We start from the raw sequence: 26,321 nt of genomic DNA, 5'->3' as shown, positions 1-26,321 counted from the left end.
CAGAAAAATTATTCTCACGTCAGGAGAATTTCCTTTGTTTAAATAAAGTTCTGGTGGAGATATTACATGTCATGTCATTCTTCCACGTATTAGGCGGTCAGATGCTACAGTTGCCCCGGGTGAGACTGGAGGACGCGGGGCAATATGTGTGCACAGCCACCAACTCAGCAGGCCAAGACCAGAAGAATATTCTCCTCAGTGTTTATGGTGAGCAGACACACGGTGACACATCTGCACAATTCAGCAATACAGATGATCAAATCTCAAAACATTGTCTCGGCAAAAAGGTCTGTTTACCCCAGGCCAGCTGTGACCGAGCATAGTTCACGAGTGAATCATACCAGCTCTGAATGAATCAAACTGAGATTTTTCCCCGTCTGTGTTTGCAAACCAACAGTCCCACCCACCCTGAAGCACCGTCCCGATGCCGAGTCAGACTTGGTTACCCCTCACGTTGGCTCTTCGGTCACACTGAGATGCGAAGCCCATGGCGTTCCTGAGCCTGAGGTCACATGGTATAAGAATGGGCTGCAATTGGCTGCAGGGAATGGCCTGAAGATGGATCGTCACCAAGTGGAGATCATAGGAGTTCAGGTCAGGAAGAATGTTATGTCATACATATTTGAGGCTGCACTCAAAACAATAAAAAAAAAAAAAATTTTTAAGGTCGGAGTGGCTTTTGACAGGGGTCACGCTTGATTTCCAGCCTTCACATGCTAACATTGTGCAAAAACCTGACGATAATGTACCCAAAATGAAAAAGTTCCTGTTAGGCCTTTTAATTACAGTCATCACCCTGAGGTAAAAAGTGAAAAAAGTGAGTATAAACGAAACTGAACCAAAACAAAACAGACATGGTTCAAACAGTCTTTTTTGCCTCGCCTATTTTTGGCATAAAAAAAAAGAAAAATATAAGGCCTGTAGTTACACCTTGTGCGCGGAAAACATTTTGGGGCCATAGCCGCAAGCCTGAACCCATTCTGTGTCAACAGCTGTTGCAGAAATATGGGGATCCTAAAATGCTCTGCACCGGAGATTTACTTCTTCACACAACTTTGACAACTCGTTTGAAAGTCTGGTACAGACGAAAAACACACCTTAAGTAGTGCCGCCAAAGGCCTAAGTGTCCCACAGCTGGGACAGTGTATTTCACTTTCACACATCCATTACATAAATTACACAGGAGGGGAAGCAGGAAACATAGCTGCATGAATAGCTGAATATGTGACGAGACAGCACTCAACCTCTGTTTGAGTGGCTGGTTCATTTAACTCCTGTTTTAAGTTAATTTACCTGAATCAATGCACGCACCACAGCAGGAGGGAGCTGTGGTGCGTGCGTCAGAATGCAGCCTCCCTCGCCACAATGACCTTCTTTTTTGGTTCCTAGATGAAAGATGGTGGCACCTACACATGCAAAGTTTCCAACATGGCTGGACAGGTGGACAAGACATTTAGACTGGCAGTTCATGGTGAGAATACCTCTGCTGTTTGATCTCACTTTGAGATTGCTTTTAGCAATGAAAAGTGCTCTATAAATGAAATTGATTATTATTATTATTGCTGTGTTCCTGACTTAAAACTGAAGACAACGGTCTCAAAGAAGGTAGTCGTTTTATCCTATGAATATATTTCCACAGTTCCACCTGTCCTTGCTGGGCCGCTCCAGGAGTCCCTAAACTACACCCTAGGCTCCCATGTGGGTCTGCTATGTGAGGCCACAGGGGTCCCTGTCCCCAGCATCACCTGGCTCAAAGATGGAACACCTATTGGTAAGAGGAGGGCAATGATCGAGGATATTGGAACAGCATGGACTTGCGAGGCCTGACAGCTTATGTGTGAATGTGTTTGCTGTCCAGAGAGCAGTCTGCAGTGGCAGTGGTCCGTTCGAGGGAACCGTCTGGAGCTGGGGCCTCTCACTCTGTCCCATGCTGGTACATACACCTGTGTGGCAAAGAACAACAAGGGCCACACACAGAAAGACTACACGCTCACAGTTCAGGGTAAAGAATCTTTTGCACCATGAGCAAATTAAGATACACTTATCCTTGAAAACTGTATATATAATTTATGAAAGGAGTGATTTTGAGTGTAATCCTTGTCCCTTTTCAGTATCGCCCACCATCCTGGACTCTGACCACCCGTCGGATGTGAGTGCACCCACGGGAGAGGAGCTGACCCTGGAGTGCAGAGCAACTGGAATCCCCACACCCCGCCTCAGTTGGCTGAAAGACGGAGTGACTTTAGAGGAATCAGACACCCGTCACATCGCGTAAGCCACTGAATTAAGTGTGAATTAATAGGTATAACAATTTTGCTGCATCACTCTATCAACACCCTACCCTAAAGTATTGGGAAATTACACTGTTAATCATCAACGTAAAACATAATGAGTATGACAGAGGGATGTTTGGACAGACAGATGGAGTCATTTATAGTTCGTTGCCCAATTTCATCACGGGTAACGGTAAGAGCAGCTGTTTTACAGCTGTTCAGCAGCTTATTTGGTCATTACAGCGGGATCGGCCAGAGAAAACAAATGTGTGAGTGTGTGTTTATCTGTGAGAAAATCGTGGGATGATGATGATGATGATGGTGGTAGGAAAGTAATTCCTGGTTTCAGTGGTGTGGTGTGCACATAATTGATGCTGGCTGAAACAGGAAAAATTTATGATTGATGTTGATCTGAAAACATAATGTGTCTTTGTAACCCGGCAGTGTGACCCCTGATGGCAGCACACTGACATTACTGAGGCTGAGTCCTGAGGATTCTGGGACGTACACCTGCTTGGCTGTCAGCCCGGCCGGACAGGAAAGCAAAATCTACACCCTCTTTGTACTAGGTCAGTTGGAATGTTTAATTTGTGCATCTTGTGTTCGTGCTCAACTGTCCGAATGATTCGCTTTAATTTCAATTCGACCTGTGGCAGTCCCACCATCTATCTCTGGTGAGACCACTGTCCCCAGGGAAGTGCAGGTCACGCAGGACAGTGCTGTGACTCTGGAGTGTCAGGCAGCAGGAAACCCTTCACCTCAGATCAGCTGGCTGAAGAACGGACATCCTCTGCTCCTATCCCCCCGAGCACGCCTCCTCTCTGGTGACTCTGTGCTGAGGTCAGGACGAATGCAAAGCTGCTTATTTTGTGAAAACATGTTCATTGGTGAGGTAGAGCTAAATGTCCCCTTTCTTCATGAAAAAGGATCTCTCCTGTGCAGCTGTCAGACTCTGGAGTTTACACATGTGTGGCACGCAGTCGAGCTGGACTCGCTGAGCTTAGCTATGATGTCCAAGTTCAAGGTACAGACATAACATACCACCCACCGATTTTCCCTCGAGCTGATATTTGCGTGTATCATTTTGTATTTGACGGTATGTGTGTGTATGATCCACAGTGCCCCCAGGTGTTGACCATGTTGAACCAGTGGAGCCAGTCACAGTAGTCCAGGGATCCTTGGTGACGTTAACCTGTGAGGCACGTGGTGTTCCACCGCCCACACTAACATGGATGAAGGACGGCCAGCCACTGTCCCTTCACCGAAACCTGCTGCTGGATGGACAGGAGACGCGGCTGCAGCTGCCGGACGTGGCTCCTTCAGATGCAGGCCTCTACAGCTGTGTGGCCAGTAACCAGGCTGGAAGCAGCACAAAGAGCTTTAACCTCACCGTGCTTGGTAATCCCCCAAAACGATCTGATGTTTAATCCATTTCTAAACACATCATAAACTCCTTGAACAACTGAGTCAATACAGTCTGCTTTCTAATCCAGAACCTCCAAAGATATCCAGCTTCAGCTCTCCAGAGGAGCTGACCATAGCAGTGGACAGTGCACTGGAGCTGGAGTGCTCCGCTGTGGGTGTCCCACCTCCCACCCTCAGCTGGCTCAAAGATGGTCGCCCCTTAGAAGGGAATGACATTGTGCAGCAGGATGGACAATTTGTCAGGATTAGCAAAGTAAAGGTAAATTACAAATGTAAAATATCTAATAATATTGCAAGGTTAAAGCAGCAGTAGTAAAGACTGTATTGTACATATGTACAGTGGCTGTGAGCCCATGCACCAATTGGTGATACTTGTGTAATTTTCTGCCAAACAGTGCTTTGAAGATAGAAATTACATCCAAGGAGACTGTAATTTGTGGTCATCTATTTTCAAAGAAAAAAAAAATAAAATAAAATAAAAAATAAGCTTGTTGAAGTTTACATTTGAGATATAAATCATAGATAGAAAAAAGGCAAAACAAGCATGAGCATTTGTCTAAAATGTAGATGCTCAAAGAAATGGAAATCTGATGTTTTAACAGCATCAGTCCAGGTGAATCCGGCCAAGAGCCACTAAAAATAATTAATGCTGTGTCTTTATAGGTCGAGGATGGAGGTCTGTACACCTGCTTAGCCAGCAACCTCGCCGGAGAGGATGGAAAAAACCACTGGGTCAGAGTCCAAGGTGACAGAAGCGGCTCTTTCCTCCTGTACTTGTGTATATCTGTGGCTTGATTTGTATATACAGAAGTAAAAATCTGTGTTTGCACAAAAGTAAAAAACAGACTTAGTCTCGCACCATAATCCAGCTACAAAGTTATCAAACACACGGACACCATTTATATTTTGATTCATTTGTTAATTTATTTTATATTGTGCTGCACCCTCATTCCACTTAACCATTTGCTCCATATATTTCTTCAGTCTAGAATAAAATGTTCCTAAATTACAATATAAATCGATACATCTATAGGCAATGGTGTTGAGATCTTTTAACTGCTGAGATATGCAGCTCAGCTGACTGTGAATTGTGCGAGGAAGGACATCCTTCTTTATAAATTCTGTGTTCTATTTAAAAAAGTCAATAAATTTGGACAGCCAAGCATGTCCTTTTTTTAAGTGCCATGATTCTTACGTCAGTGATTATGGTCACATCTTCTCCTTGCTCATCTTTGTTTTAAATTAGCACTTTAGCTATGTAGGAATTTTGTCACAGTAATTGTGTCACCACTGTAAACGTTGCGGTTGTGTTTCAGTCCCTCCGACCCTCCTTGGCGCTGGTGATGTGAGGACTTTGACAGTGCCAGTTAATGGACATCTGACCTTGGAGTGTCTGGCAGACAGTGACCCCCCTCCCAATATAGAGTGGTACAAGGATGAGGCCAAACTGCAGGTACAAAGTTGGTAAAAAGTGTTGAACTACAACACACTTTGTCTCTTTTCTTACCCTCCCCTCATTATATCAGCCAGGGGGTCGGATCCAGAGGCTGGCAGGGGGTCAGTACCTTGAGTTACAGGAAGTCAGGCCTGAGGACAGCGGCCAGTACAGCTGTGAAGTCACCAACATGGCTGGAAGCACCAGTCTCTTTTTCACGGTGGAGATTCTCTGTAAGTTTACCTGTGAGACATAATTGTACATGCTAAAACCCAAGTCAAAACTAAATGGATGTCATTTTTGATTCTCTAGTACCACCGGTAATAAAGGAGAGCAGTTCACTGGTGACCACTCATGTGGGCCAGGATGCCGTTCTATCTTGTGAAGTCGAAGGTGACTCTTCACCTACGGTCATGTGGCGAAAAGATGGCTTCCCCGTGTCTCCAGATAACAATAAGTATGTCCCAATATAACAAGAAGGACAACCTGCCATATCAAATGCAGTCACAACTACACACTTTCTTGTGTCAATCCACTTATGCATCTTTTAATTGTTAATTTGTTTCAGGTACCCGTTATCAGAGGGCTCCTTGCGTGTGCAAGGGGTTCAACTGAGTGATGCTGGTCGCTACTACTGCACTGTGTCCAACCAGGCTGGCTCAGATCACCGGGGAATTGATCTACGGGTGTTTGGTAAATGAAAAAAGACTGTAGTGTTTACTCTGTACTTTTATAGCACAGATAGATATATGGATTTTTGCATAATTTGTCATGTTAAATAACAATTTTACAATGACTGTGTCTGACGCTGTCCTGTCTCTTGTTAGTGGGTCCTTCAATCAGCCCAGGTCCATTCAATGTGACGGTAACCACAGGGATTAGAGCTGTGCTTAGCTGTGAGACTACAGGCATACCTCCACCTACAGTGTCCTGGAAGAGAAACGGCACTCCGCTCCATATCAGTCAGCTGCCTGGATCATACAGGTAGAGACTATGGCTGGACTCCTTTTGAAAATGCTGCACGTGCGTATCACTACTCACACGGGTGTGAAAACTTGTGGCGTTTTCACACCTGAAAGCCTGAACCAAAGTTGATGTCTTTGTTACACACTGGAAGTGCACTATGGAATGACATACATATGTCGTGTTATCATCTCATGTGTGGGCTGTGTCTACCAACACTTGATGCACATCGATTGGTTTCTAGACAGGCGTGTGTCTGACGTCTGCATTTTATTAATCAATCTGTTGGGTAGCAGTCATTCCATTTGAATGGAGAAAATCAAGGAACTGGTTAATTTTGTAAATTTATTTGCCAATGTAAGGTCATAAAGGTTTTACTACCCGCATCACCAACTTCAGACACAGTACTCGACAGTAGTGTGCTAAGTAAGAGTCCTTTTGGTTGAAACATTATATCTTCAGAGGCGATATTTTCAGAGGCGAAGAATGCAAGCAATCCTACAAAAATTGCAATTTAATATTTTGTCTCCTCCCCCATGTGATACCACGGCTAATTTTTTGCTTCTCTTACATTGTTTAATGCCATCTCAACTTCCCGTAATTGGTCCGAAAGTCCGAACTATCCACACTACAAACAAAATGAACGACGGTTCTGTTTGAACCAGTTTGAGACCACTTCTCTTGGTCGGACTTAATCGTGGTTCGTCGGTCCGGGCTGTGGTCCGAGGCACCTTTTACAAGTTATTTTGGTATGAACTAACCTGAAAAGTCTGGAGGTTTGAAAGTGCCTTTAAAAACTGATGCAGTTTATCTTTGTTGTCCAGGATACTGTCCTCTGGGTCCCTTGTTCTTCTCTCACCGTCCAGTGAGGATGAAGGTTACTTTGAGTGCACTGCCCTCAATGATGTTGGAGAAGAGCGCAGGGTCATTGAGGTCATCGTACAAGGTATTGATTTGGAGTTTTGCACAGTGAGCGGACTGTAAAAAGGCTTTTCAGCTGGCTGAATTAATACATTTTCTATTTCCTCTTTTAGTCCCACCATCAATTGAAGACGATGTCACGACAGTGACGGCTGTGAAAATGTCTCCCGTGGTGCTACCTTGTCAAGTACAAGGACGTCCTCAGCCCACCATAACCTGGACAAAGGGGGGCACCAAACTGGGCTCCAGAGGAGGAAGTTACCGTGTCCTGCCCACAGGCAAGACATGTCTTAGGAAATGAAGTGATATTACAGATCTTTATATAATGATATGTTGTGATTTAAAGGGCCCATATTATGCCCCCTTTTACACAAGTTACATTGGTTTTCAGGTTTGTGCACTACATGTCTTTGTCATTCCATGTCAAAACACCTCAAGGATCAAGCCACACAGCACCCTCCTCTTTCTGTATAAAAAGCCCTGTGAGACTATGGTAGAGTCCAGCACTTTCGTGCTTACATCTCGCCCCCCTCCCTTCGTGTACCACAAAACCCCGCCTCGCTCTGCCTCGCTCCGCCTCGCTCCTCCTCGGGTCTGCTGCGCAACTACGGCGTAGTGACAATGACAACAGTCGAACGTGACAAGGCACATACACAACGTAGAGACCCGGGGACTTAGAGACCCGGCCGGCCGCGAGTCTAGCTGCGCTGGCCGGAACACTTATATCGTGATACAGTTTTCAGCCATATCGCCCAGCCCTAGAGCACATACGATCTTGAAAACGTACATTTGCCTCCTCCGGGGCTTTGCCTCGGACAGTTGGAAAGGCTCCGTCTGTCAAAAAGAGATGGGTTGCCAGTCCGGCGTTATGTTGGTCTGTACATCCAACAACAGAGCAAACATTATTATATCTTTTGGCCATGCCCGCGGTCGTCGTTCGCTTGCGGGGAGAAAATTATGGCGTAGACGCGATCTGTTTTTCCGCACTTCAAGGGGGGAGGTGCTGCTCAGGTTGGGGGCGTGGTCGCCCCAGTAGCAGGAGTCAACTCACGTCACTTGACGCCCGGGCTGTGAATGGCTCGTTTACAGACCGTCTTCACGATCAACCCAAACCACGAATCAACGACTCATTGTTTTTTCTTTTCATTCTTCGTGGGCTGGCAGACACCCCAGATAACCAAATATACGTGGAGGCAGGCTGAAAAGGTGCCTGGAGCATAATATGGGCCCTTTAATGGAATAACAACTCAACAGGGCAGGTATAATTTATTATTGCCCATCAAATATGATCTTCAACTATGTATCTCTGTATTCTTTTTCTATGCAGGAGTGTTGGAAATAACTGCTGCAGTGCCAAGTCATGCAGGCAGGTACACATGTTCAGCCCGCAACCCAGCTGGAGTGGCTAACAAGCACATCTCTCTCACAGTGCAAGGTGGGCTCTTAGGGACCGGCTGCAGGTCACTAGTGTTGGAAAGCTTACGACAAAACATATCCGTAAAACCCAAATTGCAATAGATTTGTTCTTCTGTGCACTTAGAGCCTCCAGAGATCAGGCCAATGGCAGAGGAAGTACAGGTGGTGTTGCATCATGGGACCATTCTACCCTGTGAGGCTCAAGGCTTCCCTAGACCATCCATCACCTGGCAAAGAGAGGGAGTTCCCATAGCAGCAGGTAACACCATGCAAAATATAATAAGGATTACTGTAAATGCCATATATTTGGACTGTCCTACTCTTGTGAATGTGACTTTATGTCTCATCACAGGTCACAGACTTGCTGTGCTCTCAAATGGAGCCCTGAAGTTCTCCCGTGTAACGCTCGGTGATGCGGGGAGCTACCAGTGCCTGGCAAAGAATGAAGCTGGTTTAGCTGTGGGCAGGACCAAACTAGTCCTTCAAGGTAACGTGGACTTTTGATCTCACAGATGGGAAGAAGGTGGTGGTTTCTAGTGAAATAATTTGTCACAGTGGCATACACACAGAAACAACCGCCCCTAATTCCATTGGTGATATTGCTCCCAATTCCCAAAAACCTATTTTTGACTTTTATAGATGAATTAATAACTGGTCTCCACATGTTTTCTCCAGTTCCACCGGTGTTGAGTGTGCCGCGTGTGGAGTACACTGCAGTGCTCGGCCAGCCGGTCAGTCTGGAGTGTGTCGCTGATGGGCAGCCTCAACCTGAAGTTACTTGGCACAAAGAGAGGAGGCCTGTGGTTGACAGCGCACATATGCGCATCTTTGCCAACGGAACTCTGGCAATTACTTCAACCCAGCGCAGTAACGCGGGCCTTTACACATGTACTGCCAACAACCTCGCCGGCAGAGCCAGCCAGGACATGAGACTGGTTATTCAAAGTGAGTGAAGCTCTTTATGATAGTTACATTGAGTTATACAAGTAATGGTGATACAACTAATGATGTCATTTAAATTTCAGTCCCGCCCATGATTCCTCCTGTGCAGACGGAACTGTCAGTCATTCAGGGATTTCAGGCGCTGCTGCCATGTGCTGCTCAGGGTTCACCAGAACCCAGAGTATCTTGGGAGAAGGATAGCGCCATCGTGGCCAACCTGCCTGGCAAGTTCACCGTTCTGCGATCAGGGGAGCTGATCATTGAGAGAGCTGAGGTACAACCCATAGTCTTCACTGCATTATGAACTAAATCTCTGTCCAAGTCCGGGTGTGAGAATCAGTCGTGATTAATTTCCTCACACAGCCAGGGGATGCTGGCGTGTTCACATGTGTGGCCACCAACACGGTGGGCTCAGTGAGACAAGACATTCGTCTGTCCATCAACATGAGGCCTGCCTTCAAGGAACTGCCAGGGGATGTAACCCTGAACAAAGGACAGAGTCTGGCCTTGTCCTGCCATGCTCAGGGGACACCTTCTCCTGCCATCTCCTGGACTGTCAACAACAGTCCCTATGCAGGTATTGCTTTCCCACCTCCACTGCACTGACTACTTAAGTGATATACAGTATTCATAATTTGTCATGTTCATACAGCTTGGCGATGTGACACTTAATCTAATCCAGTGCTGCGGGGTAGTATCTCACCTGCATTCAAATGTCACCATGTTAATGCCCATGTCCCTCCGACACTACTGCTTGAAAATATTCCAGGTGCCGCTGTAGACGAGGCCGGCAGGAGCTCCATCATCGTCGACAACGTGACTACAAGTGATGCTGGGACCTACGTGTGCATTGCAGAAAACAGTGTGGGCTCCATCCGAGTACTGTCATTTGTCCGCGTCAGAGGTGAGCTTTTGGTCCAGGTATAGTTCAGCTTACTCATTTAACTTTCAACAGTGCTATAAATATGTGCTGTGTTCCTGCAGAGCCTCCAGTGCTGAAAGGTGAAGCCCGCATGTCTCAGACAGTCTTCCAGGGGGGCTCGGCTATGCTAGACTGTCCTGTCCATGGAGACCCCAGCCCTGTCCTCCGCTGGCTCCGGGAAAGAAAACCCTTGCTGCGCTCCCTCCGAATGCAAGCACTTCTCAACGGATCCTTGGTCATTTACAGCATCACGGTAAATGCAAAGTCTTCTTTGCTCCTTTCCCTCACATTATACAGCAGGCCCCCCGAAACAGGTTTTGTTAAACCAAGTCGCTCAAGTTTGAATGATTTAAGCTCCCCCGGACACTCTACTTACACAAATATGTTTCATGTCTTGGAGAACAGTGGAGCAGCATTCATCCTATCCAAGCTTCATTTGCAGGCCCCTCGGGTAGAGGAACAGTGTGTGACTGTCCTGCAGCGCCATGTTTCCACCCAAATCAGATTCAGTTCAGTCAGAGAGGCTAACCGCATTAGCAACAGAGGGAGGAGATGAACAGAAAGCTGGATGTTCCCAGCCTCGGCTCCTCTTTCCCCAGTCGGTAACCTTGTTAGGTCTCTAACTGCTGCTGTAATTGCACAGCCTGCAGCTGAGACTTTCTCACAGACAGATGACAGTCCTTCCCACGGAGCGCTCTAATGTGAAATTTCCTCTTCCTCGTCCAATATTATCTATAGGACAAACTGCCTGGTAGAAAATGTCAGTTTATGGTGCTATAATTCCAACTATCTTTAACCATAAAACTATAGATGATCTAAGACAGTGTTTTCCTGTCGAGTCGTGTCTCTGTCAGAGGATAATCGTTCCCCAGAGTAACAATTACATCAAACTCTCCACCTTTACCTGTGTGATCCACAGGCTGCAGATGAGGGGGAGTATCAGTGTGTGGCTGAGAGTGAAGCTGGAACAGTTGAGAGGACCATTGCCCTCAAGGTTCAGAGTGAGTTATGTGCCTATAATTACAAACACTGTAACCAGACGTTGAATTAAAACACACAAAAAAATAAATACAGACAAGCCAGTACCCTTTTACAGAGTCTGCCTTAGATGTATTACTCTGTCTTCTCTCTAATGCAGTCAATGGAGGATACTCCAACTGGCAGGAGTGGAGTCCGTGTAGCAGCTCCTGTGGACAAGGTTTCCAAGAACGAATCAGATTATGCAACAACCCAGAACCAGCCAATGGGGGGCGATCATGCAGCGGGTCCAGCATTGATTCCAGGAAATGTCATGCTGGACTTTGTCCAGGTGGAATTTTTTTTTGTGTACCTTACTTTATTTATATATATATATAAATGACATTGTTTCTACATTTTAGAACATATTACACACATAATCTCATTTCCGTGTCAAGGTCATAACCAATTCATTGTCCTACTGAATGTTCTTGTGTGTATGACAGAAGTCTTATGAAGGTTACCTTACATACAGAAAACACACCTAAACGACATTTCCCTATTAGAGCTATGGCTGATAAAAGAGTAATTTGTGAGGATACATGTATCCCTCAAAATCTAAAATGAAAGATTTACTCAAATGACTGAAGTGCCTGTAAGCTCACGACTTCTCTGTTTGGTGGGTTTGATGATGGCAGGAGAGACTCCTCGCAAGACCAGAGGCAGCCTGATAGGGATGGTGAACGACAGGGAGTTCGGCGTGTCCTTCCTGGAGGCCAACATTACGGACAACGACGAAGAGCAGAGCAGCACTCTGCAGGCACGCCTGGACAACATCCCTCCGAGTGTGGGTGAGTGATTGCACTTTTATATGCCCTGGGGGTAGATGTCTTTCATTCTACACCAATGGAAGAGAAAAGTCTCCAAGTAATTTCAGCACTTCTTTACTTTCTATTGACCTCTTTATCTTAGATGTGTCGTACAACAGTTTTAGGGCCACATTGAGGAAAAAGTGAGTCGCACAGGTGTAAGAGAATAAAGTCGTCATTTTACGAGGATAAAGTTGGGATTTTACTAGAAAAAGTTAATTTTTATTTATTAATATATTACGGAATAAAACAGCAACCCAGCTGGAATACAGCTTCACAAAGTGCTCCACGTTCCTCATTTCAACGCATTGGATTGCTCTTCTGACATTTCTCCACTAAAATAACACAGAGAACAAATTTACGACTTTATTCTCGTAAAATTACGACTTTATTCTCAAAATATTTCGACTTTATTCTTGTAAAATTACGACTTTCTTGTCATAGAATGTTTCTTACGACTTTATTCTCGGAATATCATGACATTTTTTCTTGTAAATTTACAGCTTTATTCTCAAAGTCTCCAATTTTTTCTCTCTCAGTGTGGCCCTAAAACGCTGTCGTCCGGCAAAAGCTAGGGCATGTTTTGTCTTGTTTCTGCTTTTGATATCTTTCCTCAAATTACATCTAGACATGTGAGGTGTGAGGAGAGACCTTAGGTTTTAGCATAGTTTTGGAATATAATCCTAATCTTGTTTAGACTGTGCTGTGTATCTACAGAGTTGATGCTGTTTCATTGCAGGTCCCTTGCTACGGGTGCTGGTGTCGGTGTTTGCGCCCATCTACTGGACCACTGTGCTGCAGAGCGGAGCAGCCAGAAATGGCTACTCCTTCACTCAGGGCCAGTTCAGACAGGAGTCGCAGCTGGAGTTTGAGAGTGGTGAGATTTATACCATTTATACAACCAGCAGATGGCACCACCTCCACTGACATGCATGAGTTGCCACATGAAGGCCATTACTTCAGTTTCAGCATGCTTCCCTCTGCTTGTAAATGAGTGAGCTTTTTTTATGCTTCCTTTTAATCTCTTCAACCAGGGGAGATCCTACGCTTGACCCACGTGGCCAGGGGTCTGGATCCTGAGGGAGTCTTACTAATTGACATCGTCGTTAACGGATTTGTTCCTCCTTCATTGTCGTCATCTCATCTGAGCCTTCAGGTGAGTTCACTGCTGTTACTATTTGAAATCCTCAGACGGATCTCACAAGATCATTTGTTGACGCGCTCATCCTCAGTTTCTCTGACTTGATTTTGTTTGTGTCCTGCAGGAATTTGATGAGTCATACGTGCAGACGGGCCAAGGGCAGCTGTACTCGTGGTCATCGCAGGCCCACCAGCGAGGAGGAAACCCCATGGTGCTCCGCTGTAATCACACCATTATTTATGAGGACCAGGAGGAGCGCCAGGGCCCTCTGCTCCAGCTGCTTAAGGTCTCTGGGATGAACAGCGTCTACAACATGTTCACTCTCACTTTGGACTTCCACGTCACTTCCAGCCTTCTCATACCAGGTCTGGAGAACAAATTACAGTCATATAAAACCCCACCATCACTACATTACACAAAATCCCGGATCTGAAATGCCGAAAACAACTAACACCGACTGAACTCTCGGTTTGCAGATGGTTATGAAGACACATGCCCTAAAGGTTTCATCCTTGACAAAGCCTCCTACTGTGCTGGTATGCCGCTTTCCTTTTTAGGCCTCATTTATATTTTGGCAACATTTATCTATATCTGTACCAGTTCTATAATGGTGATTAAATGTGTTCTTATTAGATGAAGATGAGTGCGCACTCCAGTCTCCCTGCTCTCATTCTTGCAACAACGTCATGGGAGGCTTTTCCTGTGCCTGTCCCTCTGGCTTCACCATCTCTACAGAGACCGACACATGCCAAGGTGAGACAAAAACAACGTGCCTGCTGGTGGTTTTGTGATTATTTACCAGATATACACAAAAAAAAAAATCAGTTTCAGCTCCCACATTCATCCAATCCTCTGCCTCAACATTTGGCCTTAATGTTCTGTTTTACGTAATACCGTGCAGATATTGACGAGTGTTCCCAGGACTCACACATGTGCCACTACAACCAGCAGTGTGTCAACACAGTGGGAACATATCGCTGTCAGGCCAAGTGTGGCCCAGGATTTAAGCCCAGCATCACGGGATCCAGCTGCGAAGGCAAGTCACTGTTAATCACTGTTAAACGGTCCGCTCAACACTTCATATGGGAAACAACGTCTCATCTCCTACTGTGGTTGTTTTTACACTGTGCCTTTTCTCAAAAAAGGAAAATTTCACTTCTTATAACATACCAGAGTAGATTTTTTTTATTTTTTTTTTAAGCCAGATGCATCAATTCTATCTTTCAGATGTGGATGAGTGCCAGGAGTCTGCTCTCTCCCCATGTCAGCATCAGTGCCTCAATACTCTGGGCTCCTACCGCTGTATCTGCCACCCTGGATACCAACTGTCAGGACATCGCTGCATTGGTCAGTCGGCTAACTATTCAGACTTCCACAGGTTAAAGAGATGTTTGAAGTTTCAAGACTTGTTAGCTTTTGGTTCTTCTTAAATTAAAAAAAGGAATATTATTTTTGAGGCACGTGATGACTGACGATCTTTAACATCTCTATTGTTGGTTGCACATCTGCAGATATCAACGAGTGCATGAGAAATGTATGCCCGGCTCACCAGCAGTGCAGAAACACAGAGGGAGGATACCAGTGTTTCGACAGCTGTCCCGCTGGCATGACCAAATCAGAGAATGGAGCCTGCATGGGTAAGAAGCTTTCACACTTTATGTCTTATCCACTTTGTTTTCAGAAATGGTGCAAGTTGCTCTACCATACATAATCCATTACTAAATTAATTTTGAGACATAAGCATCTGACTCCGCCTCTATGCCTTGAAAGGCTCATAGATATGGTCTCAAGAAGAAAAGAAAAAAACTTACTTCCTGCATAAATATAATCAGTAAAAGCCAACGGGATCATTGGTGATTAAGACTGGAAGCTTCTAACAAGCTTCAACTGCATGTCAAGTTATGTAACACCAGGTCAGATTTCACTGGATTGTTTTAGCGGACAAAAGAGGTCCCCACTTATCCTTCAAAGCTTTTTAGAGTCTGTTAACTGTTACTGACAGAAAACCTCTGACTGAAGTAACAAAAAACCTCTTTATAACTGAAACAGCAACAAATTTAGGAAACTGTCATCCTCACAGCACCACTCGCATTTACATTTTTGCTGAGTTTTACTTAACTAAAGTGACAATTTCATCTTATCTGCGAAAAAAAAGCTGCTGTTTCAAAGTTTGATGAAGTTGAGCAGAATAATTAAAAGAAATGAAAAGGTAGTGCTGTGTCTTTTGCAAGGTTGGCTGATGTTAACTGATGTTTTTTTCAGATATTGACGAGTGCCAGGATGGAAGTCACATGTGTCGCTACACTCAGATCTGTCAGAACACAATCGGAGGTTATGGCTGCGTATGTCCCAGAGGTTACCGATCACAAGGAGTTGGCCTTCCATGTCTGGGTACAATATCTGCCGTGTCTGTTTCGTTAAACAACTCACCAATGACGCTCTAACGGGGAGCACAACCGACATGAGTCTCATTTTACCTTTCAGACATTGATGAATGCTTGCAGACGCCAAACCCTTGTGCCTACCAGTGCCGCAATGTGCCTGGCAGCTTCAGGTGCCTGTGTCCTCCCGGTACTGTGCTGCTTGGGGACGGACGCTCCTGTGCAGGGCTGGAGAGAGGGCAGATCTTCACCAATGGGACCAGGGTCAGGGCAAGAATCCGGCCGCAGCTAGTGTCATCTCTGGGGAGGCCAATCCTCTCCCGTTCTCACGGAGTGTCTCGCATTACCAGGCAGAGCTGTCCTGCGGGGTACAACAACAGAGACGGGACATGTGTTGGTGAGTGTGCATCGAAACTGTTTCGCAAACACAGCATTCAAAAAAACAAAAAGAAGAACATCATGTCCACATCATGCAGCCTAGTCAGCCTCTGCGAGTGTCACACTTACACCCTCCCATTCTTCTCTGTGCAGATGTGGACGAGTGTCTGCTAAGGAAGCCATGTCAACACGAGTGCCGGAACACCATTGGCAGTTTCCAGTGCCGGTGTCCCCCAGGTTATCAGCTCTTACCCAATGGCAGGAGCTGTAAAGGTAAGGGCCTCCTTTAACAGTTTCCGAACTACTTAACTTTTACCTTTCAGCTAATGCCTTCTCCCCTCTTTGTCTACCACTAGACATTGACGAGTGTGTAGAACAAGGCATCCAGTGCGGACACAATCAGATGTGTTTTAATACCAGAGGAGGATACCAGTGCCTGGATACACCCTGCCCTGCATCCTATCAAAGTGGTGGAAGCCCCGGGTAAACTGCATTACTAATAAGTATTGTACAGTGCTTGGATACAATGATTTTTGCATCTTTACCGCTAAAATGTCAGTGACACTTTGATCTTTTCTGTTGGCTTTTACAGGACCTGTTACCGGCCCTGCTCTCTGGACTGTGCCACAGGAGGCTCTCCTCTGCTCCTGCAGTACAAGCTGCTCACTCTCCCCTCCGGCATCCCAGCTAATCACAATGTGGTGCGACTGTCGGCTTTCTCGGAGTCAGGAGTCCTGCAAGAGCGCACGGCCTTTACCATACTTGAGCAACAATCAGAGACGGGTGTTGTGGGCCGGGTGTTTGGCATTAGAGATGAGGCCGGCAGGGGGATCATCTTCACCCTGCGGGGTCTGGACAGACCAGGACTGGTGCGGCTCAAGGTGCAGGCCACCACAATCTCGCTGCAGGGCCGCATAACCTACCAGAGCATCTTCATCATCTACATCTCCATCTCAACGTACCCCTACTGAGCCTCTGTGCTGCTTTACAGAGGACTCTGCCCCCCCAATGGCCCCTTGGACAACTCCTACCCACAAGGCAGTTCCCATTAATCCCTGTGCTTTGGACACATTAGGCCACGCAAAGAAAGAAGAAACATACGAGAATAGGTGAACTTGGTTAGTAAGTGGATTTCATGAAGATTTGTACCTCCCTAGTCTGTGACTGAAATGTCACAATGGAAAAAACTGTGTAAGAGAAAAGACCATCCTTTTTTAAATGTTGCCTTCAGTGGGAGGGGGGGGGGATAAATTATAGAGCAGATCAGACTCAACTGAAGACATCCGAACTGACATACACACTTGGAGGAACTTTTTTTTGTTCATTCATTGGACCATATGCTCTAACTGGGAAAAATACAGAGTGTATCTTATCAATATTTGAAAATGCACAATGAGAAAAGAAAATGCTATATCAACCAAACACTGAAGTTACTTAGTACCACCAGGACCCTGCTATCTATCATTTCGTATGTTAGTTTCAAATGCCAAATAACGAATTCTGGGACAGATTCATTCTCATGTAAAAATATGTTTGCTGCCCACACTTGGAAATACAAGCCTATTACAGGTCTTTCCACAACTATGACATTGTACGATGTTCTCCCTATTATTTTAATTTATTGAAGTCATTTGAACACACCACTGGTTCAAACAGCAGCCTGACCTTACAGGGATCTGCTGGTATTGTAAATGAAAAACCTTCAGTGGCACGTTGTGACAGTGGCTTGCTAGCTATAGAGTTAGCAACAGTGTTTGATCTATCATGTGTTTTTTGTACTCTTTTTTTAATGTTTTTTTTATCAAGTGGAAAACATTTTAAGGTGCAATTTGTACTCAAGTGTTTTGAGCGGCACCAGTGTGACGACGAGAACATGCAGTTAATGACAAATACCACAGAGTTGGACTGCACTTACAGTTTCTACAGGGCGGCTTTTCTGCATTCACAAAGGCTATAACCAACATGTGGAAAAGCTGCTGTTCAGTAATACATCGTACACATGTGCCATCAATGTACAAATCTGAGAAAGGAAGTCATCTCTAAACCACGGCATGCTCACTGTTGCAGGAAAATGTGTGGCCGACTTTTGGAGATTAAACGAGTCTTTCCCTGTTGCTGTAAATGAGTGTCAGATATTTGTAGAAATAAAATGAACAACACTTTTGTTTTTGTCTGTTTTTAGGCAACAGCAGTTTTAAGTCCGTCTTTGTTAAACCCTGCTGGAAAACCCAGAAAACAGCATTTAGCAGCTGACAGCTGCAGCAAACATGGATTATTAACCAAGGGTGGGGGTAAACACAGAGCAATTCAGACATAGCTATTTGGCAATAACATTAATGAATGACGTTTTAACTCTGATCAGATGCTTTTAGATCATTTCTACCCCACTTTCAGTAAACCAGACATTTGTCTTGTTACACAACCAGTTAACAGTCTGATATCCCACAGAGCATTTGTGCCATGAACAGAGACTGCAGTTCAGAGGGCGTCGGTCTTTCTCTCTGATTCGTACCCTGTTAATCTGTGGACCTGTAGAACATTTTCAGTGATGAACATAGATATTTTTGACAAACTGAGGCACTGTTCATCACCACTTCCACCAGTACAAAACGGTTCTGCTTTGGTAAGAGGGCAAGAGAACAGGATTAAATCTCTGGTCTAATGTCGCATTAATCAAGAATCAGATACTGAATTGCAGGATGTCGTGTCAGTCATTGGCTTTTGTTTACTCTAGTATAACTATGGTATTGACCTCAGGTAACATTACCTCAGCTGGCTTTGACGTTTTTTGTCTCCCATGTTAAAACTGATCCACTCTTGGCTCCAGTGTTGTCATCACTGCCATGTGTTTTGGCTGCTGGTTGTGTAATAACCATCTTGAGGAGAACCCCCCCCCCCCCCCCCACGAACATCATTGAACAGTTACGGCTAACAAAACATACAGCCTCTGTAAACACTGTTATATGGAATTTGTTAATTTTTGTCACGGAACGGAGAAAGGAGATGTTAAGCTTTTTGTCATTTATGTAATGTGGTTATTAGCACAGCATGCACATATACAGATATAAAGATACATACACATATGTGCAGTACAGTATATATATACACTGTACATACTGTTCATATATATATATATCAGTAAAGTAACAAACTGACGGGATCCTCAGCTACTTCCTGATAACTGTGTTTCTAAACACGCAGCTATTAAACTGAATTCTTTTGGTCAATGGAGCACGTGAAGTTAATTAAAACACTCTGATCTATGTCTTTAATAGCTCTGCGCCGTGGGCGATAACTAGAGCAGCACTGCCGTCAGTGCTTTAAGAGGTGCGTAGATATAAGCGGAGCAAGCAGTGGCAACAAAACAATTAAAAATGGCTCTAAAAAGAAAGGAAAACGAAACAGGCATTATTTTCTGAGGAAAAACAGCAGGACTGCTCACCAAACTGGAAGCGGCTCATTCATTAAGGTTTCATAAAGCTTCACAGATTCCCTGCAACATGTGTATATACTGTAAGGCAGACTGGAGTCCTTCTCCTCTTCTCTATAAAACACAGAGTATTAGTGGGAATGAATGCTTAAGGCTGCGTGATGGCTCCCAGTACCATCTCCCCTACTGCTTTACACAGTCAGCATGTCAGGAGAAAGGGGGACTCGCTGTGCTCCACTCACTAATGAGCAAAACACTGCTGCCTATTAGTAAGTATAAGCAATGGAGCTCAGGGCATAACAATCCTTAACAAATTAAACATACAAACAAAAGAATTCTTCAAATCAAAGTCTTGGCAAACATTTCACTTTGTCCTAGATTCTGCCTGAGATATACTGGATCATGTGCCGGTCACTTTTTGTGCATACATACCCCTTACAAAATAAAAGCTGCGACAATCAACCTTTTCATGCAAACTGGAACAATGATCGTGTGCAACTTGAAAGGTTCATATTGATGAACTCCTAGTCAACGATCCTCTGGCCTGAGGATCCCTTCAGCTCAATGTGGCATTTTAGGATACCTCATGTCATTGTTCTGGTTTCCTGCTTGGTTGGACCTGGCAACTTTTCCATATCACTTTCAACATGAATTAAGTCTGGTCACAATGACTGTTGGTCGCACACAAGAAGACCATGTATGAATTGGACTTATAGTGTGCATACGAATCACAAAAGCCTAGGTAGAGATGCACAAGAAGCCGCAGTCTATCCCCAGATATCATTCCGAAGCAGCAGGTTTGGGTGAAAACAGGTTTGTTTTGGGTTGCTCTTGAATGACAACACTAGCTAAGGTATTTTGCAAAAACTGCTGGAAATTGGCCCAATTGCATGATTAGAAACCTGTTTTCCATCTGCTCTGAAGACAAAATAAGCAGGCCGCTGAACAGGACCAGAAGGGGTTGCCTGTTATGCATAACTTCCTGTACTGTTTAGTTTCTCATGTCAAATGACAAATACCATACACATACTGTGGCTCTTTCTGTAAACATCTTGGCGAGTCTGAATCAAGCTGCATGGAACATTAATGCAAAAGTCACTCACGTCTCAATGACACAAAGACTTTACTTTTACAGTTTGACGAAGTCAGCAAAGACACAAACTCCATGTCTGAGTAAGCCTTTTTCCCTTCATGCGACACCTGACACCATGAGCAGGGCCTCAAATTAGGATTGAAAAGGTTTGAGCTTGTAAAGTTTGTAAAGTGTCCACAAATAAATTAAACATTAAACATAAACATTTTGTAGGAAACAAAGACAAAAGCTCTCATGCCCACAAGTGGAACGTTTAATCAATGCAGATTCAAATTTTGACAAGGCAATGCATTTGTGAGTGATAGTGTAGCATGTTGCTTTTGAGGCAGTGACAGAGAGGTTGAGAGATGAACAGCGCCTCTCATCCTCTCTGTGCCGAGCTGAGGCGACTCGTCCAGCCACGGGCCTTAAAGCTATTCATAGTAAAAATAACCGCCATGCACATACTGCACATGTATATTAACAATCTGTATTTAATGGACTCATAGCACATATGCATATAAAGTGGATATAAGGGACATATTGTACAAGTACATAAACATCTGTACTTTACTGTCATATAGCAGATGTATAGAATAAGTCTATATTTATTTATTATCGTATCATTATATTTGCCCTACTACTTTCCTGTGCTGTTGTGTCAAATTGAATTTTCAATCAAGGTATATATTATCTTATCTTATTGTTTTGAACTTAACCTATCTGTCAAGCTGCGAAGGAGCAGAATCACAGTTTCGCCAAGTTACATCACTGACATAACAAAACGTTATTAAAAAGAAACCTTACATGAGATCACTATAGTATTGCTCATCCAAGACGTTTAGGATTCAATTTCTCAGACAACTTTCTTTGACACTGCACAAAGGGGGTGTCGCTGAACTGGAACAACACACTCTTTTTCAACTGAAATCCAAACCAGTAATGAACATGAGTAATGCCCCGGCTTCAGACGGTCATAACTCTACTGTCTGTAACTAAGTGTGGGGGGATTGAGTAATACTGTGATGTGGTGACTGAGAGCTAATGACGTTGTGGAGAGCCCTAGAACAAGTTAGTACTGGACACTGTGTTGCACAAATACAGTACATCATACTGGTAGAAATGTCTGTGTCAAGTTCAGAATCCATTCTTTGGTACAGAATCAACAACTGAAGATAAGTAAGCTTTGAGTAATGGTGAGACTGGTCCAATGTCCCCTTCTACGTGCTTGAGCAGGCCTGAGCACTGCCTCCTTATTAATTCACACAAGATGATGCTCGCCTGATGCCAAAAATGCAAATGTAATCAGGCTGCACACTGGAGTGACTGTGTATGAATATAAAAACGCTGGCAACATGTTATAAACCATTAGCGGAATTTGTTTGCACACACTTTGTCAACATCACACTCGCAAGTGTGGAGACAAATTTACAAAAGTAGAGTATACTTTCCAGATGACGTATCCGATTTCTCTCTTCATCTGGCTGCGTCGCCAATAAGTGTGATAATCAACATTCGTATGCAGTGAATTCGTATTCAAAGCATTAGCCTATGCCCTGCTGGAAATTACTTGTACACAGATGAAAAGGGTGTGATGATAATATTTACTTGTTGCCATAGCAGCCGTGACATGTACATGTATAAAAATCTTGAAAAACTGGGCCAGTGAACAAAGGTGAAATGGGGAATAACGTAAGCAGGGCACAGAAATGATAATTAGGGGTCATTTGTATATTGAAAGGCTGGCAGGTCATTTATAATCCATGTGCACTGACTTTGAAACTTTATGTTTTTCGTGTTGCATTATTGTATTTGTGTTAAAAACTTTCCGTTGAAGAAATGTTGGTGTTTGGCAATAACAAAAAGGCCTAAACATCGATAGAAGCTGATACTTGGGGAGGAGGCAGAGCCTGCATGAGCTCATGGAGACATGCATGACACACAGTCGTACCAACACGAAGCACTGCTTAAATGAAGAACTGCCCTCACAGCCATCTCCACTCTCAGAGGGACAATAACAAAACAAGCACATTGTGTGGTATACCCCTTGACATCATTCTTTGCAGCCAGCTTGACAATATTTCTTACACACATGAGGGAGAAGCTTGCCAAGAACATCAGGGAGAGTTGGACCGGTGTTTACCTTTTCACAGCCTTGTGTGAGACTTCATATGGCGGTCTGTACAATATGCAGCCAGCGATGACGTCCCCGGGACAATCGCCCTCCGCCAACCACCCACAGTGCTCCCTCGTTATCATGTTTGCCTACAGGAAATACAACAAGACACCAGCCTGTGGACAACACTTTCAAGTGTTCTGAACACGTTGGCTGGAATGTGGCTGTTGTGTAAGTGCGTGCGTCTGGTTGAGTTTTTAATGTGGGCCAGACGCTGACTTCATCGGCAGAACGCTTACCACAGTAGTTCCATCCATCCTGCTTCCCGATCTGCCAGCCAAGCCCCGCTTCCTAACCCACCCCCTCGGGGACTGCAGATGAGGCAGAAAAAGAGAGACTATCACATCCTAACATTTTGCAGTTATGGGTGGAAAGAGTAAAAAAGACCACCACCTGCTGAAAAATCGGGGAACCCACACAGTTTTTTGGTTGTATTCCATACAGTCTCAAAGCTACTGTTTTGGGCTCAGCTCTACAGTTAATATCATTCCCATCAGCCCAGGCATCACAGCCCAACAACAGATGCCAGGTTTTCTTGTTCCACAGATTCACATTTTTTCCAAGCGAATGGGCTCTCCAGGCTCAAATGAATAACCCCTATTATATAAGCATTTACAGCAAGGTCCATGCAAATTAAATAAAAAAACACTCATGGCTTGAGATCAAGGCTATTTCATTTGTGGGGACATGTGGAATTTTTTGTAGCCCAAGTGACCGAAACATTTAAAGTTATGAGTCATAAACATGCAAACAAAGAAAAAACACGTCTTCCTGCTATGTGCCGCTCATTACTCAGCTCTTCAGTGAACAACTGTTGTGTTGAAAATTCTGATTTGACACAAACGCATGGTTTCTCCACAACTGCTGTCTACATGTTACCTCAGGAGAACAGTGGCGGCGTTATTGTTCCTCCTCAATATCCAGAGAAAATATGAGCATCTGCGTCAGCAGCTGGGGTTGAATCTGACTGGGCAAGTTGGGAGGACGAGGTAAAGTTCTGCAGCGCCTGCCTGTGTAATTTCCACTCTATCCTACACTTCATACTATGACAATAATGTGAGCTTAGCGCCAACCTAAAGCATTGTAAACTGATTTCACAGAATCAGTCCCATTGACCAAAAAATGTATTTCGACAATAGCTAAGCTCAGTGGCGTGCTGTGATTTTACACACGGGCAATCACATTGAGCGAAACAAACCATCTACAAAATATAAAACTAAATAAAAAATCATCACATTATATTACATTCACCTCTTAAGTCCATCCTTTCACACACAGCTATCTCTTGAAACCTATCTGAAGAATGCGTGTGCTGCACAAATTTTAACTGGACATCCTTCTTTTATTAAAAAAGGCTCTACATGCTGGGGAATTTTGTCCATAAAACCTTTCCATGTCTGAATTCTGCATACAAAAATGAAGGGAAAAAAAAGTTAATTATTGTAATTTTTGCCCAGACATGTGACTTTTGTTAAGACCTGATGACAATTTGAACTTCATACACAAATTTAAAGCTGCCATAATGTTTTTTTTGAATGCCTTAAATTTAAAGTGTTGAAGTGTCGTCAAACATGATGAACCAACAGACCATCATCAAAAATTGGAGATTCCCCTTCGTCTCTTCAGCGATTTATTGCATCTTTCAGCTCGTCGTTTTGATTTTAAAGCCATAACTTTACTGTTTCGTCTCACTCTCACTGCTCTCAGCAGAGTTGCATTCACCAGCAGCTGCTGCTAAACTCTAAAAACTGACTGTATGCTACCTGCTTAGTGCCAAGCAGCAGTTGTCTGCAGTTCCCACGTGCCCTAGAGTAAATCAATAAGCTCCTGATAATTTGATGATTGCATCAGCTTCTCCGCCATCATGCTAAACATTTGCCCTAACAAGTCTGCTGCCCCCTCAGGACATTTTGTGTCTGCTCCATTAGTGCAGCCAAAGCCTCCATTTTCCAGACACACAGTTGTCCACTTACCACTGTGCTGGGATTTACTGCCTTGTTGGACAGGTAATTGTCAATTTGCTCCGGTGATTACGCTCAGACACAACCCATACCGTGTAAGACTAGTGGTAAAGAAGTTCTTTTTTCACGCCGAATCCACTGTGAGCTACAAGGTAGGGACCTGAGGGCATCGACAAAAATGCCACTGAGACAACTGGCTATACCACAAATTCAAATGAAACGATGTAGCAGGTAAACTGTGACCTCTGCATATATATACTTTGCTGGGTTACAGGGCAAAAGAATATAGTTACAGATATAGTTTAGATTTCCCTATACACCGCTTTAAAAGAACAGCCTTAGACCACGTGTGTGAAACGAGTGAGAATTCTGAACTGGAAAACAGGGACACAACACCACACTTGTGTTCCCTGTTCCCCGACCAGATGCCCCACTAGCCCACGTCTGTAATCACACATTGTAAAATAACTTTTTAAAGTTCAAGTTGTTGGCTTTGAGTGTTTTTCGACAGCTGTTCTCCAGTCTGCAGACGCTTGGCGAGACCCGTGTTTTTCTCAACTTCTACAAGATAAGCTTTTATACACAAAAACACATTGGATGCATCAGTACCAGCCGGTCACAACTGGCTGAGCACAACACTCCTGACACTTCATTCACAAGCCCGGAATGAGATGAGATGGAAATATCAGAGTCATAAATAGCTTCGCCAGGCAGAGGTAAAGGGAAAGCCAAAAGCAGCCCCTGCAACTGTCCTGATCCTCCCACACCCTGGCTATGGACTAACTATGTCATAGCTGTGACATGCTGTGAAAAAAAAACCTTCATTATCAGGAGGCTACTACATTTTTAATACAAACCAAAAATGCAGCAGCAAAGGATAAAGGACATAATCGGGAACTCTACTGAAGCAGCTTAAGCAGAAACAGTTGTAGTTGCAACTGGTTATTTCCCGGCTCTGAGGAGAAGTCAGACACTACACAGATCATCAGCAAATCTGTGAAGTGAACGCTGAGCAAATTGCAGGGTGACTTCACCGCCCCCTCCCCCACATGTACAACTGCAAACACAGAATTACCTCACGGGACAAGAATTAGCCTCCACAGTGAAACCAAAGAGAGTCCAATAAAGACGTGTCCTACCACTTCTAAGACTTATTCACTGCAGAATACTTTTTAGCCAAGGGCCTGGCGGAAAAACCAAAAGACAGCATCCCACGCTACGAGCACTGTTTGTCTTGGCACAATCATCATTTAGTTATCGCCAGTCCAACATTCATATTTTCTGCTGTGGCTCCATTTGACAGTTTATGGGTGTCTAGGACGCATTGGATAAGAGTTTTTCTTCCTGGAACTGACAGGGCTGGTGGTGGACTTTCAGAGAGACGTGACCTCCAGCGGTGTGACCCCAGGAAAATGGGTTGGAGCTGGAGGGGCCGACAGCCATCCATCACAGCCAGTGCCCTGGGACGCGCTGTGGAGCACGGCTACACCGTGCCCTCTGGCTTTCCTCTCACCACTGACCATTCCATGCTTCTTGAAATCCAATACACATGTATATTTAGCTCGTCCCCTTCGTATTTTACTACATGGACAGCACCAACAAATGCCCATGATTTTTCGTATGAAACTTAGCAATTTGTATGAAATACTACTGTCTATG

General features: G+C 44.4%; 1 protein-coding gene across 1 annotated transcript in view; it reads left to right on the top strand.

Moving 5' to 3' along the window:
- Positions 1-18,187, top strand: part of hmcn2 (hemicentin 2) — a 43,725-nt gene extending 25,538 nt beyond the window's left edge. The window contains exons 39-81 of the mRNA XM_035640852.2: positions 94-207; positions 398-594; positions 1,390-1,471; positions 1,640-1,771; positions 1,859-2,002; positions 2,112-2,271; positions 2,718-2,842; positions 2,930-3,113; positions 3,200-3,297; positions 3,393-3,671; positions 3,767-3,957; positions 4,362-4,443; positions 5,015-5,151; positions 5,225-5,366; positions 5,446-5,590; positions 5,702-5,826; positions 5,961-6,117; positions 6,921-7,042; positions 7,131-7,295; positions 8,345-8,452; positions 8,558-8,692; positions 8,786-8,920; positions 9,109-9,378; positions 9,459-9,649; positions 9,739-9,952; positions 10,145-10,279; positions 10,360-10,550; positions 11,217-11,298; positions 11,436-11,606; positions 11,953-12,105; positions 12,863-13,000; positions 13,158-13,279; positions 13,389-13,629; positions 13,741-13,800; positions 13,898-14,017; positions 14,166-14,300; positions 14,492-14,611; positions 14,776-14,901; positions 15,527-15,655; positions 15,749-16,042; positions 16,177-16,296; positions 16,380-16,506; positions 16,616-18,187. Coding sequence (XP_035496745.2) covers positions 94-207; positions 398-594; positions 1,390-1,471; positions 1,640-1,771; positions 1,859-2,002; positions 2,112-2,271; positions 2,718-2,842; positions 2,930-3,113; positions 3,200-3,297; positions 3,393-3,671; positions 3,767-3,957; positions 4,362-4,443; positions 5,015-5,151; positions 5,225-5,366; positions 5,446-5,590; positions 5,702-5,826; positions 5,961-6,117; positions 6,921-7,042; positions 7,131-7,295; positions 8,345-8,452; positions 8,558-8,692; positions 8,786-8,920; positions 9,109-9,378; positions 9,459-9,649; positions 9,739-9,952; positions 10,145-10,279; positions 10,360-10,550; positions 11,217-11,298; positions 11,436-11,606; positions 11,953-12,105; positions 12,863-13,000; positions 13,158-13,279; positions 13,389-13,629; positions 13,741-13,800; positions 13,898-14,017; positions 14,166-14,300; positions 14,492-14,611; positions 14,776-14,901; positions 15,527-15,655; positions 15,749-16,042; positions 16,177-16,296; positions 16,380-16,506; positions 16,616-16,994 — 6,677 coding nt within the window. The 3' untranslated portion in view covers positions 16,995-18,187. The remainder of the gene's footprint in view (positions 1-93; positions 208-397; positions 595-1,389; positions 1,472-1,639; positions 1,772-1,858; positions 2,003-2,111; positions 2,272-2,717; positions 2,843-2,929; positions 3,114-3,199; positions 3,298-3,392; positions 3,672-3,766; positions 3,958-4,361; positions 4,444-5,014; positions 5,152-5,224; positions 5,367-5,445; positions 5,591-5,701; positions 5,827-5,960; positions 6,118-6,920; positions 7,043-7,130; positions 7,296-8,344; positions 8,453-8,557; positions 8,693-8,785; positions 8,921-9,108; positions 9,379-9,458; positions 9,650-9,738; positions 9,953-10,144; positions 10,280-10,359; positions 10,551-11,216; positions 11,299-11,435; positions 11,607-11,952; positions 12,106-12,862; positions 13,001-13,157; positions 13,280-13,388; positions 13,630-13,740; positions 13,801-13,897; positions 14,018-14,165; positions 14,301-14,491; positions 14,612-14,775; positions 14,902-15,526; positions 15,656-15,748; positions 16,043-16,176; positions 16,297-16,379; positions 16,507-16,615) is intronic.
- The last annotated feature ends 8,134 nt before the right edge of the window (positions 18,188-26,321 follow it).

Source organism: Scophthalmus maximus, chromosome 19, assembly GCF_022379125.1.
Source record: "Scophthalmus maximus strain ysfricsl-2021 chromosome 19, ASM2237912v1, whole genome shotgun sequence".
In the NCBI taxonomy this organism is placed as follows: domain Eukaryota; kingdom Metazoa; phylum Chordata; class Actinopteri; order Pleuronectiformes; family Scophthalmidae; genus Scophthalmus; species Scophthalmus maximus.
The sequence above is the reverse complement of the archived record's forward strand: the minus strand, read 5'-3'. Positions and strand labels throughout refer to the sequence as shown.